This window comes from Polistes dominula, unplaced genomic scaffold, assembly GCF_049000335.1.
Source record: "Polistes dominula isolate Pdom_NZ unplaced genomic scaffold, Pdom_raw_medaka scaffold_35, whole genome shotgun sequence".
Lineage (NCBI taxonomy): Eukaryota > Metazoa > Arthropoda > Insecta > Hymenoptera > Vespidae > Polistes > Polistes dominula.
The window spans coordinates 3,454,535-3,473,405 of record NW_028300968.1 but is presented as its reverse complement, the minus strand read 5'-3'; the positions used below and the strand labels follow the sequence as shown (position 1 = coordinate 3,473,405).

Sequence of the window (18,871 nt, the reverse complement as noted above, 5' to 3'; positions counted from 1 at the left end):
GGATGGACGGTAGCTGCGTGTCTTATTTTTATTTTTCTCTTCCACTACTACTACTACTATTATTATTATTCATATTAATATTAATATTAATGGGGGGAAAGTGGGGTAATGTTAGAGAAAAACATAACCCATTGATAGATAAGGGGGTAGCAAAGGAACAACGTTATCTTCTTCCTTTCTTTTTTCATATCTTTTTGAGTTTCGAGTTGTATTTTGATCGTTAACAACACAGGTGCTATTAATTGCGGTTCTATATCCTATAAAACTCGATTGATCTCTCGTTTGTCTCTCGTGGCCTATTTTAACGCTAGTAGGAATGGATAAATGAAAGGGATTTTGTTACCGATAATAAGCTTCTCTTTTTTTTCTTTTTTTTTTCGATAGGATTAACGACATGTTTTAGGTAGAAACAGTGATGCGTAAATTAAAGTAAAGTAAAAGTAAAAGTACGTCGGATGTTGGACCAGCAGCAAAAAAAAAAGAAGGGCGGGAGGTAAGCGAGGCTTAGCTCTTCGGCAAATCGTATCCACCCCCATTTCTCGTTTTAAAAAAGGGTGCATTTTTAAAAGAGCTAAAAGAGGAGAGAAATAATAAAAACGACTAAGACTGTGCTATCAAATCGGTCCTTTAAGCTCAGCAAATTGTGCTCGCTTTCCACGTCTCGACTCTTCATTTTAAAACGGATAAATCATCCAAGTTACTACGAACCATGATTCTCCTCTTAACTTCTCTTTTTTTTCTTTCCCTTCCCCTACTTTTTCTCTTTTACTTCCCCCAATTCCCCCATTCCCATTCGTACTTCTCACCATCATTATCACTTAACTTTCATCGCAGTTGTGACTTTTGCAACCGTAACGCACACGTTTATGTATTAGTTATGTGCGAATGAAGTATTTTTTTTTTGTTCACCTTTCTAATCGTGAACTAAGCCCTCGCCATCCATCCAACCCACTATTTTATCTATTTATTCTTAACACTTTGCCGTCCGAACGTTTCATCAAAATTTTGTTTCGTTTGACGCAAATAAAATTGACTTATATCATTTCGTTTATCGTTGGTGGTTTCTACTAATCTTCTTGTTAATTCCCTCTATTTTTTGGTTATATTATATACTAATCTAATTTATTTATATTTTGTTGAATACTTTTAGTAAATGAAACCACCCCTCCCACCACCACTTGTCCGATAATTTCCGCATGGCGCACAACGTTGTATCACCGGACGGCATAGTGTTAATTAACACGATATTTTGTGTATTTCTTCATCGATGCATCTATGGGGATGATTATTATTACATGTGCCCATAATTATGAAAGTGGTCTAAGTCATATATCTCTTGTTTCGAGATATTTAAAGATTTATACTTGAACACTATACGAATTCTATACAATATTGAAATAACATTATCTAACGATTCATTTTTCATAATATCGTAAAAATTACATTGAATTTATTTAATTTATAATAATGTAGTGCGTAATAACTGATAAACTCATTTTTTATTAATTTTGAGTTAGATCACTTTCATAATTATGGGCACAAATAGAAAACGTTTTCATAGTCGTCGTCGTCGTACTATTTTCCTATTTGAAATCACCACGATTCTACTACTACTATTATTAATTTGAGTTGTTTTTCGTTTTCATGTCGTGTTCGCGAATTTAATTGTGAGAAAAGAGACAGACAGACAGATAAAGAGAGAGATAGATAGATAGAAAAAAAGAAAGAGAAAGTAAGAAAGAAATAGAGAGAGAGAGAGAGAGATAAAGAGAATGTAATAAAAGCAAAATAAAAGAAACGTAGGCGGGCAGAGGGGGGCAGGGGAAAGATCGATAATCGTCACGGATCGTTTAACGATTCTTCAAGAAAAAAAAAAAAAGAAATATAAGAAGAGTTTGTTCCTTTTCTGAATGTTAAATAAAGAGCGTCATTGGCTCGTTCGTCTCGCTTCCCTATTTCATTCGAAAATTCCGGAAACACTTGCATCCTCTCTTCGCATTCCGTCGAACACTAGGCACTCGCAATTAGAACTAAAAATCTAATTAAAATACGAATGTTTCATAAAAACGTTGCATTTCTTTTTGTCATTGTGTGTTTCTGTGTTTCTGTGTGTGTTTGTATGTGTAAGTATAGAAGACTATTATGCTCGTTTTGGCCGCATATATTTGTTGTTAGATGTGTGACAAAGAAAGAGAGAGAGATAAACAGAGAGATAGAGAGAGATAGAGAGAGATAGAGAGACATAGAGAAAGAGAAAAAAGATAAGAAAGAGAGAGAGAAAGAAAGAGAAAGAGAAAGAGAGGAGCGTATAGTAGTGGTAAGCGTTCGACACACATGAAACTACCAGAGCGATATAATAATATTTATTATGTGTAATGTTTATGAATAAATGCTTCGCTTTCGCGTTTAAAGATCAATTAGAAGAAACTAATAAACACACTGTTGTCTATGAACATCGACTATAAACTATGCTACGATCTTTGAAATCTCTTTGACTACTTATCGTATTTTCCCTACGATGGGTTCGGGATCGATATCTATTATCGGCTATGAAAATAACGCGGAGCTAGAGAAACAAAATACTTTCCTGCAAATATCTAACAAATGAATTTTTCATGACAACAGAACAATCAAAAATCAATAACCAAAAAACTTGCAATGAATGCAAGAAACACATTTCCATGGTGGTGTTTTTTTTCCTTTTTTTTTTTTTTTTTGTTAGAATCTTCAGTCTTTTTCCTTTCGAAAAAAGTTGTCAGAAGCCTTGACGCAACCCCTAACGCAACCCCTGACGCATTCGTATCATTTTTTTTTCCGTTTGTTCTTTACATTTTTTTTCCTTCCTTCTTTCCCTTCTTCTTCGTCATACGCTTACTTTTTTTGGTTTTTTTTTTTTATTTTTTTTTTGCTTCTTTTTCTCGTGTTAATAATATAGCGGCACACCACTGCAACGCTCAGCCGGCACAAGCATGCAATTTTCAAACAAATCTCTCTAACTATCAAAAGTCTTTTTTTTGTTGTTGTTTTATTTGTAAATAGAAAAGCCTGTCATGAATTTGTTTTATTTTTTTTTTATTTTTTTTGTTCTCTTTGACTACTGTGGCTACTGCATAATCTCCTACTGAAATTTCCAATCCCATATCTTTTTCTATGCGATTACTTTTGAACACACATCAACACGATTCGTAATCTCGAATCATTTGGTTTTACCGATCGTGGGATTAGTTTTTATAAGAGATCCGTAGTTGACAGTTTTACGGCACGTTTACTAGTTATATGTTTTATCTTTTTTTTTATCCAGTGTTTCAATGAAACTATGAATAATATGTGATTTGTGAAAAAGTTGATCGTGTTGATGGATGATCAAATTATTCAATCGTTCTAACTTTTTTTTAAATTTCAAACGACAAAGTGTAGTAATACGTAATAAGTAATAATAATTGGCATGAAAGTGCACGATCCCGTGATAAATAGTTGAATAGAAATTTAAAATAAAAAACACGCGTGTATGTGATATATGTAGATGACGAATATATTATATTAGAACGTGTAAAAATACGTGGAAAAAAAAGAACAAAATGAAACCAAACGAAAGCTTGAATTCGACCAAAAAAAAAAAAATAAAATAAAATAAATAAAAACGAAAAGCGTAATGGACTACTAACTTGCAAAATTGCAAGTTCTCGCGAAAGAAACTCATTTTTGATTCGTTTTGAATTTTTTTTTTTTTTAGAATTACGGTCTCCACCCTCCAAGGTTTCTCGTCCTTACGCTGTTTCACGATACTTTGACGATGCTACATTAGACGAAGTTATTTCAAAGGATTTGAAAAGTGTGAAAATTCCCTTTTAAAAATAATATCGTTACATACTACTTCGACATCGTCAATAGCCATCGTGTTTTGCCTTCTCTTTAAGTAATTATTGTTAGTATTGACATCGAACAATGATTAAACAACAAACTAAATTGTAAGTTCTATACTCGTGGGAAATGAAGGGTTCAAATTCGTCATTCTTGATTGCTTCGGATAATTAAACGTAACACTAATACAAGATTGTAAATACATTCTGTCGATTTATAAGGTGCTTTTACATAAATCAATGAATAATATTTCATTGAAATCCAATATAAATGATATATCTATACAACTAATTAATGCATAATTATTATTTATCGTTGTCAATTGAAAATGATATTTATCGGATATTATATCGAGTAGATGATTTATCGTAAAAGCAACTTCAGTATGGATATACAAACTTTTCCGACAGGCAACTGAGGAATTACACAAAACAAACATGGTCGCGATTAGAGGTCTAGGGGAGTGTGCCGAGACAAGAAACTCAATTATTAAGTTCATCATCAAACAACTCGTTCCGTAGGAAATATATATACCCAAAGATGCATTTGTCGGATTAAAAAGAAAAAGAAAATAACGGGCGCCGTTTATTCGCAACCTCTCCCAATATTTTATATTTTAAATTAATGAAATGATGAAATGTACATCGTACATTTACACGTGGCCTGATGGTCAAATTAAATGAAGAACAAAAAATATTTTAAGGAGAGATTACGAAGAAGAAAGTAAATCAGTCGTTGTGAGAATGAATTTTGTTTGATGCTTGAGAAATTATATTACATTTTGTATTTTATTTTTTAATTGGCATTGCATTGGAGTGCTTTGAAAGAAAAAACGAACGAACGGACGAACGAACGAACGGATTTATGATTTTGAAGGGAAGTGTCGATGATGATACAGAGTTTTGTAATCATTGAGAGGTTGTATATTTTTTTTTTTTTTTTTTTGGTACATTATGCCACTCTAGTGTACTACAAATAGAAACAGATAGAAAGAAAATGGAGAGAAAGATAGAAACAGATTGATAGATAGAAAGAAAGAAAGAAAGAAAGAAAGAAAGAATGAAAGAATGAAAGAAAGAAAGAAAGAAAGAAAGAAAGAAATATAGAAAGTAATAGGTACGAAGGAAATATAAGTCTCACAGGACCTTTTATTTTGATAGCAATTTGGGGCCTGGCAATCCTACCTTGAAAAGTTGTACGCCTATGACGGCGAACACGAACTGCAGGAGGCTGGTGACGAGGACTATGTTTCCGATAGTCTTTACCGCTACGATGACGCATTGTACTACGTGCTGGGTTCAACATTAATTCATAATATATTGATTTGTCCCTACACGAGAGATATTAGGCGTGATCGGCACACATTGCATATATGATTTTCTTTTTTTTTTTTTTCTTATTCCGTTCTCCACCTCTTTTATCACGTCGCACGAGAACATTTTTGTTTGCAAATTAAAGAAGAACGTGTCTCGTTGCATTACCACCTACATTTCACAATTTAATTCATGACGAATATTTTATAATTCTGGTGCGAGGTTTAAAGAGGAGACAACACAGAGACTTAGCCACGAGATTTTTCGTTTATGTTACACGTCCTCTCACTTTTCCTTGATTCTTCGTCATTCGTCGATAATAAACGCGCGTCGGATACATTGATACGTATCGGTTGCGTTTGTTAAACACTCTTTTTGTTTTTCTTTTGCTATACGAATATTACGTTTTACTCGTTCCGCGACGTGTGTTTGTCTTTACGCACAAGTACACACACACACGGAAGTAGATAAACGGGTAGAACAAACTACCCTCGTAGAATTTGTTAAATACTTCATTTAAAAGATGAATTTCGATGGTTTTAGATAGAATTGTTAAGAGAAATCGCCCTACCTTTAATCCCTTGGCACGATTTATGGCACGTAAAGGTCTCAATACGCGTAGCACCCTGAGTATTTTGACCACCGATATAGCCCCAGAACTGAAAAAATAAAAAATAACAATTAAAGACAGATCAGGAAAACACCAATTACCCAAAACTCTTTTTTTTTTTTCTTAATTACCTCCAAACTGTGGAAACTAGAGAAACGCAAACGACGAGAAGATCGAGTAGGTTGAAGGCCGATCGGCAAAATGCACCGTCGTGCATAACGAAACCGTACGATATCATTTTCAGGCAGATCTCGATCGTGAATACGGTAGTAAAGAAATTATCGAAGTAATTCAGGATCTGGAATATACGAAAAGATCGCAAGAATGACACATTTTCGTAGAATCTTCGTTGAGTCTTTGATGATTTCTTTCATTTCTCCCCGAAAAAAAATAAAATAAGAAACGATTTACACACGTGTTAAGCTTTTCTACCTGATTTCTGTACGAAAGTGCACTTAACGGATCCTCTGCAGCCAACATGGCCGAGGATATCATGATGCAGGCTAGGATCACATTACCAAAGTAGCTATGGTTACAAAGCCAATGACAAAAAACTCGAAACCTGTAAATTCAAAGTGTCGTCGCGTGAAACTCTAAACAAAATAATTCGATTGATTATGGAAAGATATAAAGCGTGGCATTGCATTTACCTGTTGGTCTGAGAAAATAGAAAGAAAGAGGAACCAGGTGGGATGGGTTGTTTTTTCGTAGCCGTGTTGTATTCTGACATTCTTCGTGGCCTGGCCGATACTTCTTGTCCTTCGTCTAACAATGAAAAATCTTTAACATCACAATCTACAATATAAGAAAAGATTAATTTACCCTGTATCTCATTTTGTTCGGCCTCTTCTTCTTCTTCAGCTTCCTCGTCAGACTCGATATTTAAACGTACTTTGTGGGTGTTGCCGTCCTCGCTTTTCTCCGATCTAAAATCGTTCGTTCGGTGGGATAGTAATGTGACGTGTGCGATACAGTTATAGTGATTGCGTGATTGAAATTACAAGGAAGGATTGTGTTAAAGGGTTGTTAGGTATACATATGTAAATCGAGCCTTCGAAATTGACACCATTATGACGTTTGGTCGCGACAAGGTGTCGCGAAGGGTGCACTAATAAGATGGCAAACTATCTAACTAGTAACAGTAATAATATAGGGGTGGGTGGCTTACGTTTCCGTATCCAAAGCAGCTTCGTAATCCTCTATAGTTTCATTAGGATCTTGCTCCATATCGGTAACACCACCCTCATCTTCGCCACCGGTTTCACCTTCGTCACCATGTTCACCGCTGATCTCGTCTCTTGCAGGTGAACCACTGTGAGATTTGTTCTTCTCCGCCTATTAGAATTCAATTTTTCAAAGTATTTTGCTAATGGCACAAATTTGTTAGCACGAGTCAGACTCCTGGTTATAGGCCAAGGGGTTAAACGCATTCGATTATCTATATTTAGTTTGATATATGAAGAGTAATGCGTGCACGTGTGGGTAGGTAAAGTTGTTCCGAGCTTACATCGAATACGGGGGGTGGTGCATGGGGAAAAGGATTCGCAACGAGCGTTAAAAGTCCGTTCAAGCGGGTTCGAACATCATCGACGCGAGTTATATGCAAGTGTGTCACACAGAGCAGGTTCTCTCATAAATGGCTATAAAAGCAAGCGATCACTTGCCGCTCTACTTTTTTTTCTATGCACTGTCACCGGTATACATTATCGTCATAGCTAACACGAGTGAACGTTTAATGTTTCATAAGGTAAACGAAGCTACTCGCGCAACGTATTGGACAATGAGTCAAAAAAGGAAATAGATAGGAAAAAAAATCTTTTCTCAAAGTCACGGCTATGAAAAAAAAAAATTATGCGATAAAAATAGATGATGCATTTGTAAATGATGCAACCTTACCTCTTCTTCGGCCTCCTTTTCAATGGCCGTTAACGATTCCGCATCTGCAAGATTGTCCACAGCGATGGCCAAGAACACGTTCAGAAGGATATCTGTGTTGCTTCGTTCGTTAAGGATTTAATACGCTATTAATTTGCGAATAAAATATCTCTCATTGTCGAATAGTTTGAAACACTGTTGTCAATCAATGAGAAAAAAGGATACAGTTACCGCATATGAATAGAACGATGAAATAAGTGCAAGCTATAACACCGGGACTAGAAACACCCCCGTAAGCACGAATTCCAACGTACATTACTGCATTCCAATCCTCACCTGTTAATATCTAGAAACGTAGGATCCAAAAATGACAAAATAAACTTTCCCGTTAATGAATATAATATAAAAACTAGTGATAGTACACGCATAGATACACGCACGCTATCAGGGATACGGAAACAGGGTAGGTACAGTTGCTACCTATGCGTGACGTTTCAATTGTCCACTTTGCAATTAGTTTCGTTAATTAAAGTCGCGTTAGGAAACGTTATCTTTTCATCTACTCGTGTATAAAAATATATATATCTTTATATATAAAAATTCAGTGTCACGTTGTTGGTTTGCTATGGACCCTGAAACTACTCAACCGATCTTAATGACATTTGTTTTATTTTTTATTGTTAATTTAAAGATTTATTATTTAGAGGTTTTCTAAGTCTCTAGGCTCTGTATAAATAGTTTAGAATTATATTAAATTCTCTTACCTGAAAAACGGTGAGTAAACTTTGCCAAAAACTATCGAAATTGTGCCGTGGTTTGTCTTGGAGATCGGCGAAATTAAACTTTCCACCGAATACCTGTAAAACAAATGTTCTAAGATAGAAAACTGTCAAATGATCAAAAAAACAATCAAGAAAAAACGTACCTGCATTCCTAAGAGCGCGAAAATGACGATAAAAAGGAAGAGCAGAAGTAAAAGCGAGGCGATAGATTGAATCGAATTCAACAAAGAAGCCACCAAGTTCGAGAGCGATCTCCAATATCTACAAAAAGAATTCAATTGGATCGTTTGATGTGACAAAATCCCTGAATGAACGATCTAAATAATTTCTTTTAGAAGAAGATGTAAGAAGTTCAAATGATCATACCTTTTTTTCGAACAGGTACTTACTTTGTTACTTTGAATACTCTCAACAGTCTTACACAACGGAGCACGGAAACTCCGAGGGGTGGCATTACATTTGTATTCGTAAGGATCATCTCGGTTATCGAGCCGATTACCACGAAACAATCGAAACGATTGAACAAAGATACGAAATAACCCTAAGGAAATATATATATATTTATAAATTATATACAAAAAGAAATACAAAACAACGCGATGTGAGAATATTTGTACCTGAAATCCTAAACTGTACATCTTCAGGATCATCTCCATGGAGAATAGCGCGATAAAAAACATGTTGGTGATCTCTGTAATTGAAAAACACACAAGAGAAAAAAAAACAGAGGAAAAAGATAAAGAAAGAAAGATAAGGAAGAAAAAAATCAAAGTATAACGTTTCAAAGCGGAGAAATGACAACTCTCCCCGCACAATCGGTTTTACCTTGAAACTCGTCCAACCAATGAGGCTGATTGTAATGTTCGGTAGCGAGTACTACGGTGTTTAAAAAAACGAGTACTATGATGAGCCAATAGAAGGCTTGCGATTTGACGGCTTTTCTACAAGCTCGTCTTAATCGTCGATTAACCCTGGAAAAAATTCACCGAGGGAAGAAAATCGTTTTGAACAATATTTCGAGTGCGATAGGAAAAAAAAGGATTCGAAATGTTGTCAAAATAATACCTATCTAAATCTCGTTTCTTTCTTTTCCAAACTGGTTCCTGTTGAACACCTTTAAAGTCTTCGTCACCCTCCAATTGATCTGTACTCTCCATTTCATTTTGTTGTTTAGCTGAACAAAATAAAAAAAATGTCCAAACTACTTTCGCTCGATTCTCGAGAGGATAGAAAATAAAAAGGGGTAGTTTGGTAAATCCCTATAGGAGAAGATATTGCACTCACATTTTCCGTCTTGCGTTTTTGGCTCGTCCGCTTCCGGTTCGATATCCTCCGCTTGAGTTATCCAATCGAGATATCCTCGAAGATCGTCCTCTATCTGTTGTTTTTCTCTTAACTTGTGAAAATCACCGCGTGCCTTAGCCTTCTCTCTTTCCTTTGAGAACTCTCTACGAAATTAGAGTAAAAAAAAATGCATAGACGAATTGTAATCGCGGAATTTTAAGTGAACTTTAACACATTGAGTACGAGAATGCAAACGTATTTTTATCAAAAAGAAAACGATCTTTATAATTGTCGTCAATTAATATTTAAAATAGGATTTGATGAATTTGTAACAAAAAAAAACACGTTCCCAGGTACGTATGTACACCTTTACATATATATATGTATATATCTGGACTCGAGAGACGAGTTAAACATAAAAAGGTAGGGAAAATAAACGCCTATCGTCGATATCGTTTTCACGCATCGATCGGCTCGTTTACTTTGCCGATATGCAACGGAGTGTGTCGCGGTACCTAAAGAAAGAGATATTTATATCTCATCCCCAGTCGAGGATTACAAAACTCCCTCAGGACGGGATACCGACGAGCGCGTACTTAAGATACCTACGCAAGAAGTATCTACACAAAAGTGGATCAAACTCGTTTTTAATACGTTCAACGTTGCATCGCATTTCACCTTACACGCGAACGTATTATTGTTTAATGAAATATTACTTATAAAAACCCACAAAAGTGTATATAGGATGCAACGAGAAAATATAGTTTTAGTTCTATTGAAAAGTATGATAAAAGTTCATCGATGTATATAGTCTTGCAAAACAAACGATACCACAGACCAGCGTGGTACTTTTAAACAGTTTTAATACTTTGACGTCAATTTGAAATTTTCAATCGGCTTAATTCTGCTTATATTATTTAAAAAGTTAAAATATACTCTTCGAAAGAGAAATTAACCATAAGATTGATTTTTTCTCATGCAAATTGATATTATATTATTTTTGTTCTATTTATCACTTACCCAGACAACACACCGAGAATCAAATTCATCACGAAGAAAGCTCCAAGTATAACCATTGAAATAAAATAAATCCATTGCCAAGAACTTCCCATCGCATCTTCTATCTGTAGAAGAAGAAAAAACAAACGAGAGAAAGAGAACAAAACTAAAATGAATTTAAATTCTTTTTTCTTTGCGAACGATTGTTAAAAGGAAACTTACGTTGTAAAGTACTTCGGTCCAGCCCTCGAGGGTGATGCATTGAAAGACTGTGAGCATGGCCAAACCAAAGTTATCGAAATTGGTGATGCCATCGTTCGGACCTTCCCAAAATTGATTGCTGCAGTGATAGTCCGGGCCAACGTTGCTACACTGAAAACCCATAGGACCACAGGGAACTGGATCGCTCATTACCTCATCTGCGAAATATAAAAAACGAAATTTTCCCAGTTAGATTAAAGCTTTGGAAAAGGTTGTTCTAATATGATATATCATAATATTTTAGAATGATATCGTATCTCGATAAAAAAAAGAAGTATGTCTCGTCCCGAGAACAGATCCTCCTCGCGAATATTGCTACAATTTTTTTTGACTCCCTCTTGATGTCTCGCTCTACCCTGGCAAAAATTTTACCCCTGAAAAATCATTGTAAAAATGTGAATGTGTCAGATGTTATCGTTTCTCTCCCCCTATTCCTCCCTCACCCTCTCTCTTTCTCTCCACTACGAACCATTAACTCGACGATCGATCGTAGTTTCCATCCAGCACGAGTTCGTACTTGCGATAAAATAATTTGGCAAGAACGCAAAAGAACAAAACGGAGCACCATATTTTATATTCTTCTTATACTCACACTATTATTCTTGATTTTTCCGTATAACGCCTCCTCCTTTTTTCTTCTTTCTTTCTTCCAAAAATTCTTACGTGTATTTTTTATATGTCAGCGTGAAAACCGTCACTACTCGTTTATGATTTTCTCGTAAAGCAGCTGTTATTACTCGATAAGAAAAGAACTTTACATACGAAAAAAGTCACGGATTTAACAAGCGGGAAGAATAATTAGACATGGCTGAATCATATCTAAAATAACTTAACTCGAAAACTATGTTTTCAGGTTAAACCGAAAAATATTTTCCTCGATTTCCAAGCCAAACTAAAACCCCCGTTCTTATCACCCTCTTTTTTCTCCCCTCGTTTGTTTTATCGAACATGAAACGACGATCAACGGGAAAAAGTTTCTCTCAAAAAAAGTTGTGCATTTTTTATTTCAATTCCCCCCCCCCCCCCATTGCATAATTTATTTGCTATAAAATTTTACTTTGAAAGAAGAAAAATAAATATATTTCGTTGGATAATTGTTGAAAGATATGAAAGTGTGTCATTACCAGTTACGTTGTGTCTACAAGTCTTGTGCATCTTTCCGGAAAATAGCTCGAGGCCAATGATAGCGTAAATGATGATGACGAATAGTACCAACAAGGCAATGTGCAACAGCGGAATCATAGCTCTTAAAATAGAGTTTAGGACCACCTGAAGACCTGTTGAATTGAAAATGAACATTAAAAACGTCCCATAGTATTTTAATTACCACTAACCACAACCCTTTTATGTATGTATGAGAATGGGGGTATTTGATAATTAATTGCATTCTCTTGAAATGCAATTTTCTTACTTGGTACACCGGAAACCAGCCTTAGAGGTCGTAACACTCGAAAAGCCCTCAACGCTTTAACATCGAATCCTTCCTTCATAAGCATCGCTAATATGGTACTCATCATTCTACAAACAAAATAAAATAACAAAAGATGGTTTTTACTATTTGACGATGTCCAAGATATTATACTGAATCAAATTTGATCTTGAAATTCTTGATAATTTGTTCAAAAAAATAGAACAATTTCAAACGTTTCCTTTATGATCTTAAAAAATACATAAAAGATATATTTTTATCGTTACGAGATTTCATATATAATATATGTGTGTGTCTGTGTGTGTTTTACGACGTCGTGAAAAGTTTGTCTTCGTATCTAACTCGTAACCAAGACGACACTTGCAATCCTTGTGCGTCCTTGATTTCTTTTTTCTTTATTTTTTTTTTTTTATTTCCAATAGCAAAGCCTCTAGATCGTACAACCGGTGACACAACGGCCAAGAATCGGTCTTTTATTTCTTGCATAAGTAAATCACTACGATTGAACGCGTAAGGATTTTTCATATAAGAAACTACGAGTTAGAAGAACGTTTATTAATTCAAGCTAGGAATCGTTAGAGTATCATCGTATATTATATGATTGTAAGCTTTTGCTTAGGAATAGAAGAATATCTATTTTTATACTTCTTTTGAAGTTAGCATTCGCGCGCATAAAGTACACACTATGGTGCGCAACCCTATCGATCGTTATCATGTTTGACCAATTAGATTAGAATCAATAATAGACGCTACTTCATTTTTAGTTCAATTTGCAACGATTTAATAACCATGTCTACTCGAATTATTAATAGTTAAGGGAAAGTTAGGAGTTTTTTTTTCAACGGTGTATTCAAAATTATAACTCACCCTATGACGACTATCGTAAAATCAAGCACGTTCCAGCCATTTCGTAGATAGGCACCCGGATGGGCGACGAATCCATACGCTATGATCTTCATTATGCACTCTGCCGTAAATATCACGAGAAATACGTATTCTATTTTTTCCTGAAATGAACAAAATATATAAATTTCGTTAACCTTCTCAAAAGTATCGATGATACATTGACAATCAAGTTCGATTTGAGTGTTGTTAGAATCTCATTGTATGTTCTTTTGATAGAATTGATTTTCCATTTGATGTGTGTGTAACGTATTAATATCAAGAACACGTCACGTTTTACTTGCGAGGGTGTAAACATCCGTACAACCTACGCGTTCGAAGTATCATGCGTTGTCGTACAACTCCCTTCCTCCCTCCTCAAGAAAATGTAGGAAAGCCCATCGATTTTTCGATAAAAAGAAAGCGTTCTTAACTGTTAATCGCGTTTTCAAACCTTCTTGACCATTAGTATACTATACATATATGTATATATATATGTGACAACACACGTGCGCGATATTTTTAATCTTTTATATAGATAGGCACCTTTATAGAACCAACCGTGTCATATAAAAAAGAATAACTTATTTTAGTCAGTGAGCCGGACTAATTAAGAGTAACAGGTATCTGAGTGAAAGAAGGGAAAATTGCATTCTTGTAAGGTACAATAATGCATCTCTACATATGTATTAGATAGATAGATAAATAAATAGATGGGTAGGGTGGGATGTACTGTAAGCGAGCTCGGTCTCCTATATTTTTTTCTTTTTTTTTTTTTCCAATGTAAGAAGAGTTTGTTTTCTCACGCAGAACGCTAAAAGCCGATTGTAACCTTTTTAAATGAATCCCAAGAGAGAAAGGTAAGAAATATTGTATTTCTTTTGTCAAGTCTCTGATGTATCGTCGTAGAACGCGTATTGTACTATCCAATTACTGTGCGCTAGGATGCACTCCGATGCCGACAAGATTGAACAATTATTGAACTTTAAGCTCGAATGCCTTTCGTGCCACGAACCCTGCCCTCTCGTAATCGATAACGCGGCACGTTCGAACGGTTCGACGAACGGAACTTATACTATCTTCTTTTAGTTATAGTTATACATCTACATTTCTTTGTTTTTTTTCTTTACTTTTCGTCGACTAGCTCTCTCTATTCCTAGTTACTCTCACGGACGACCTATGATACGATAGCAGAGTTCCGTTAGAAAGTTAATAATGAACTTTACGACGAGTACTTACCAAATATTGGTTGGTCTGATTGGAATCACCGAACGGATACGGCGTGTAGAAAGCCAAGGCGATGCAATTTGCAAATATCGTCATCAAGATGAGCCATTCGAATGGTCTGTAAAAGATTCTTATTAAGGAAAAATACGAATTGGTGTCAATTATTTTTAATGAAGATTTTTCTTTTCTTGATTAAAACTTTCTTCTCGCGAGAGAATCCTTGCAAACATTACAGAGAAATTCTTTTTTCTTTTTCTTCATCTTCCCCCTTGTCAAGGAAAAATTCTATCATATATATTTACGTATTCCAATGCGAGATAACAAAAAGTCTTCATAAATGCAGGAACAGGGGCATCGCGGAAATGCGGTCAGGCATTTTTCTACTATAGGTAGCCATTTCTTGATGGCTCACAGCCCATTTCAAACGAAATTCATGGTCATACCATTTTGCACCCACGCGCCATTGACTCATTGCTTTGTAAATACCCAAGTTATATATGCTCTGTACTATTGAGTAGGGAATTTTCTTGACTCGACAAATGAAAAAAGGATACTTCCACTCGACGACGCCGATGCAGAGTTTTCTAAGAGGATTTTTGAGGGGTAGACAAAATAGGGCCCTGGTAGGCCTGTCGGGTGGCGGTTTGCCAGCGCGACGGGCGGGCCTTTTTGCAGCGGCCTTGGGAGCAGCAGCCCCAGCTGTCGGAGCACCGGTAGGTGGGCCAGTTGGAGGACCACCGCCTGGGGGAACAACAGCTGGGCCAGGGCTCGCGGAGGAACGGGCCTGGACCGCGCCGGTGTGGGGGGTCGCGGTCGAGGGGGTCGCGGCCATTGGCTGGGAGCCCGGCACCCCTGACGGAGCCAATGCCGAGCCCCCATCCCCCCCCGCGCTCATCGGTCGGTGGTGTCGAGCTCCGTGCTGCTTCTCCAACCGAGATCGCTCCTTCTTCTTCTTCTTCTCCTCCTCTTCCTGCTCCTGGTCCTGGTTCTGGTCCTATCGCTATTACTTATTATTCGAGTACCCTTCTCGAGGGACTGTCTCACCACCACCACGGCTGACTCAATAGCGCACCAACGGCTCACCCAGCACGCCAGCATGCTACGGCACTGGGCTCCTACGAACCTTCCTCCCTGACCTATAACATATTTTAACATATATATTTATATTATTTCTTATTAAAACTTGCCAAGATAGTACGGGAAGAGAAAAGTATGTAGGTCTCGAGTCCACTCGAATAAACCACAAAACCTATCTTTCTTCTAACATACATATTCATGCAAAGTGGTCCCTCGGGTACCACTCTAATTCGATCCAATCAACAGGTCACACAACACACTCCATGTGTCCTACCTGCTTGACGCGAGTGGAAAGCTTGTTAAGAGCTAAAGCTACGAGACAGAAACTCGACACGTGCCAAGAAATCGTGTGCCCCCGATGCGAATAAAATATTTTCAATTTACTGACACGTACGTGGGTTGGATTTAGATGAGAAACTTCGTTACACTTTGTATATTATACTTTTCATCGTGAATTTCTATCGAGAAAAAAAGAAATAATCGTGCTAGTGAATGTATACGATGGCTATCTATTAGGGGTTTCCATTGCGTTGGAAATTGCGTTAGATTTGCGTTAGCTCTCTGAGTAGAATGATAAAAGAAAGAACGGGAAAATATCTAGGCCACTAAAGAGGGTGCAACGTTCAAACGACGCAATTACCCCCTTTGAGAGTTTCAAAGAGCGAACGAACGTGGTCGTAGAAAATACAAGACGATCTTAACATCAGCACGTAACTCCTAACAGTATTAATCCGAGACGCGTATGACCTTTTCATCGTTTCATCCCACCATAGCCGTTGGTCGAGAGTTAGATGGAAAAAAAAAGAAGAAGAAAAAATAATCTCTACTCTCGGAGGATAAATATAAACCAAAGTTATTTAAATTGACAAACATCTAGCTAGGCCTTAGAATATTGGAATATCAAAAGTTGCGTGAGTTTCGATAAGAAATCTAATGAACGTTGTGTCTGAAAATGATACCAAGCGAAAAATCGTATGGTCGATTAGGTACTTTGGAGAAAAATATCTTTTGCGTAGGCCTGGGTTCAACGCAACGATCTTTTGTCGATTGTTTTATCTCGAACAGTAAGCAGATAGACAAAAGTATAATATAAGAGCGTTGCTTATACTATTCTAGGAATAAAGATAGAAATTAATTTAACGAGAAAAAGCCGTGCGTTTCTTTGATGAGAATGCTTTTGCTCGCTCTATTTTCAAAGAACAATAGGGCACGTCTCCTTCATGCCAGTTTGCCCAGAAAAGACCCCCGTACTCTAACCCGATTCCTTTTTCCTCCTTTTGTTCGTTTTACTCTTCCTTGGTTACTTTGTTTCTGCGATTCGTTGAATGACTGATCCGGATATTTTATTGCAAAATTATGTATACGGTGTGTAGTTACATCTCGTTAAGAATAATCCTGAAAAATGGAATATTTTTCATGGATGTTGGATCTCAATGCTGTGGGTGGTGCATCGATCACATCGGTCAGACTTTTTAACATCCGATTCTAGAAAAGACGTGGCACAACAGTAAGAGAACAGCATTACGGAGGCCTCGCCGAATCCGGGAGCTTGGGGATTTATAGCCGTAACGCGTGTGCTATATTTAGTCAGCCCAAAAACTAGAATGCTATACCTGCGAACAAGCTTTTATACTACGTACGTCTCCCGATGCATGAACTTGAACATAATTTTCTGTAATACATTTAACGATGTCCGTTTATTTATTTAACGCAATCAACCCTTTTTCAACATTTTCCAAACTCGTTAATTATCGTTACTTACTTTAGAGTATCATCGCTAGATTCATTGACGTACATCACGGAAAATGTTAATGAATCATAATGATAAAATTTAGAAAGTATAGTCAGGTACGCCTTTGAAATAAATTTATTGATAGGAATAAGAGGAAGAGAGTCACAACTCTCGTTAATGAATCCTACGTTATTTTTACTAATTTGTTTAACGAATAAAAGTAGCTTATATGATTTCTATTCATATATTATTCGTATACAGGTGCAATGGTAACTTTTCAATTTTAGATAATACCCAAACGTACGATTCTTTGAGAGACAAAAAGGGGAGCTTAAAAAAGCAAGTATAAAAAACGAAAGGGATAATATCTTGTGCTTGACTGACACTAGCGTCGACGTAGATGAATAGATACAAAGACGTGTGGTGGCTAACTGTTGTAAGATACATGCCCGAGTATTGCTAACGGAGTTATATTTAGTTCGGCACTTTGCTTTCGAGCAAAGGCCGCCGGACTCCCTGGTCCGGTTACCTGATGTTGTATCTGCTGTTCGTTCTTCGAACATACGAAACGATCGAACCGAGTTTAACCAGTTAACTGAGTTTGACTAGTATACTTGTCATGCGTAAAAAGTAGTGTCACCATTTGCTATTTAAATTGTAATTTTAAGAACAAATTCAAAATTTCTAAATTATTTTGAGTTTATTTTATCCTAAAAATGAGCAATTTCAACCTCGACTTGTCACCGGTCGATTTTCGCGACACACAGCGGTGCGCACCTTCAAAACGAAGCGTCACAGTTAGCTGGTTAACTAAAAGGGCCGAGTACCCTCTTTAGGGAACTCTCTCTCTCTACTACACGGTAATTGAAACTAAGCTTAAACGGTAATAATCATTTTCTATTTAATAATTGAATATAGAAATGAAACTGTCAATCAAGAGCTTAGCATCGAACGATTGGCATTTCGGTTATCCAAAATCTCTGATTGGTTAACACAAGAATTTCTGGCATCGATCTCTAGCGGTTTACCATTAATTACGTCTTTCTCGTGCCTGATAATAATCTTCTCCCCGTGATATCGATCCTAAATCGAAATAGAATATTCAGAGGATGAAAATCTATACTTGGCCTTGAAATTCTTCAATTCATCTTACAATTTTATTCGTCTCTCGTGAATGACATAAGGACGGATACAACCGTTTTTAAATATGACTTTCTATTTTTGTTACGTTCTTTTTCTTTTGCCATCTTCCTTGGGAACATATCATCTCTTGTCCGCGTATATATTTGCTCAAAAATATGAGACATATTTTTCACAAAACAAAATTTTACGATACATACGTGCAATTCATTTTCTTTCTTTTTGTTTGATCTTTTTGTCCAAGTTTTCTCACCTCCTTCAAATCAAATCTTTCATTCATAATTTAAACGCGAGTCTTTTAATTCGATAGTCCTTCCCTTAAACTCTTTTTTCGAACTTTATATTCCCTCGAACGATACAATATTCTGACGTTACTTTTGAAACTTCTGTAAAGAAATA

General features: G+C 36.4%; 1 protein-coding gene across 1 annotated transcript in view; it reads right to left on the bottom strand.

Annotated features, from left to right (window-relative positions):
- Ca-alpha1D (Ca[2+]-channel protein alpha[[1]] subunit D) overlaps nucleotides 1-18,871 on the bottom strand; it is a 48,369-nt gene that overhangs the window by 19,233 nt on the left and 10,265 nt on the right. The window contains 23 exon segments of the mRNA XM_089173234.1: nucleotides 5,046-5,153; nucleotides 5,746-5,833; nucleotides 5,916-6,082; nucleotides 6,217-6,346; nucleotides 6,435-6,549; nucleotides 6,607-6,710; nucleotides 6,953-7,119; nucleotides 7,681-7,772; nucleotides 7,885-8,005; nucleotides 8,424-8,516; nucleotides 8,585-8,702; nucleotides 8,831-8,982; nucleotides 9,059-9,132; nucleotides 9,267-9,412; nucleotides 9,507-9,615; nucleotides 9,726-9,889; nucleotides 10,746-10,849; nucleotides 10,947-11,143; nucleotides 12,110-12,262; nucleotides 12,397-12,503; nucleotides 13,282-13,421; nucleotides 14,536-14,641; nucleotides 15,078-15,659. Of these exon segments, the coding sequence (XP_089029360.1) occupies nucleotides 5,046-5,153; nucleotides 5,746-5,833; nucleotides 5,916-6,082; nucleotides 6,217-6,346; nucleotides 6,435-6,549; nucleotides 6,607-6,710; nucleotides 6,953-7,119; nucleotides 7,681-7,772; nucleotides 7,885-8,005; nucleotides 8,424-8,516; nucleotides 8,585-8,702; nucleotides 8,831-8,982; nucleotides 9,059-9,132; nucleotides 9,267-9,412; nucleotides 9,507-9,615; nucleotides 9,726-9,889; nucleotides 10,746-10,849; nucleotides 10,947-11,143; nucleotides 12,110-12,262; nucleotides 12,397-12,503; nucleotides 13,282-13,421; nucleotides 14,536-14,641; nucleotides 15,078-15,418 (3,096 nt within the window). The 5' untranslated portion in view covers nucleotides 15,419-15,659.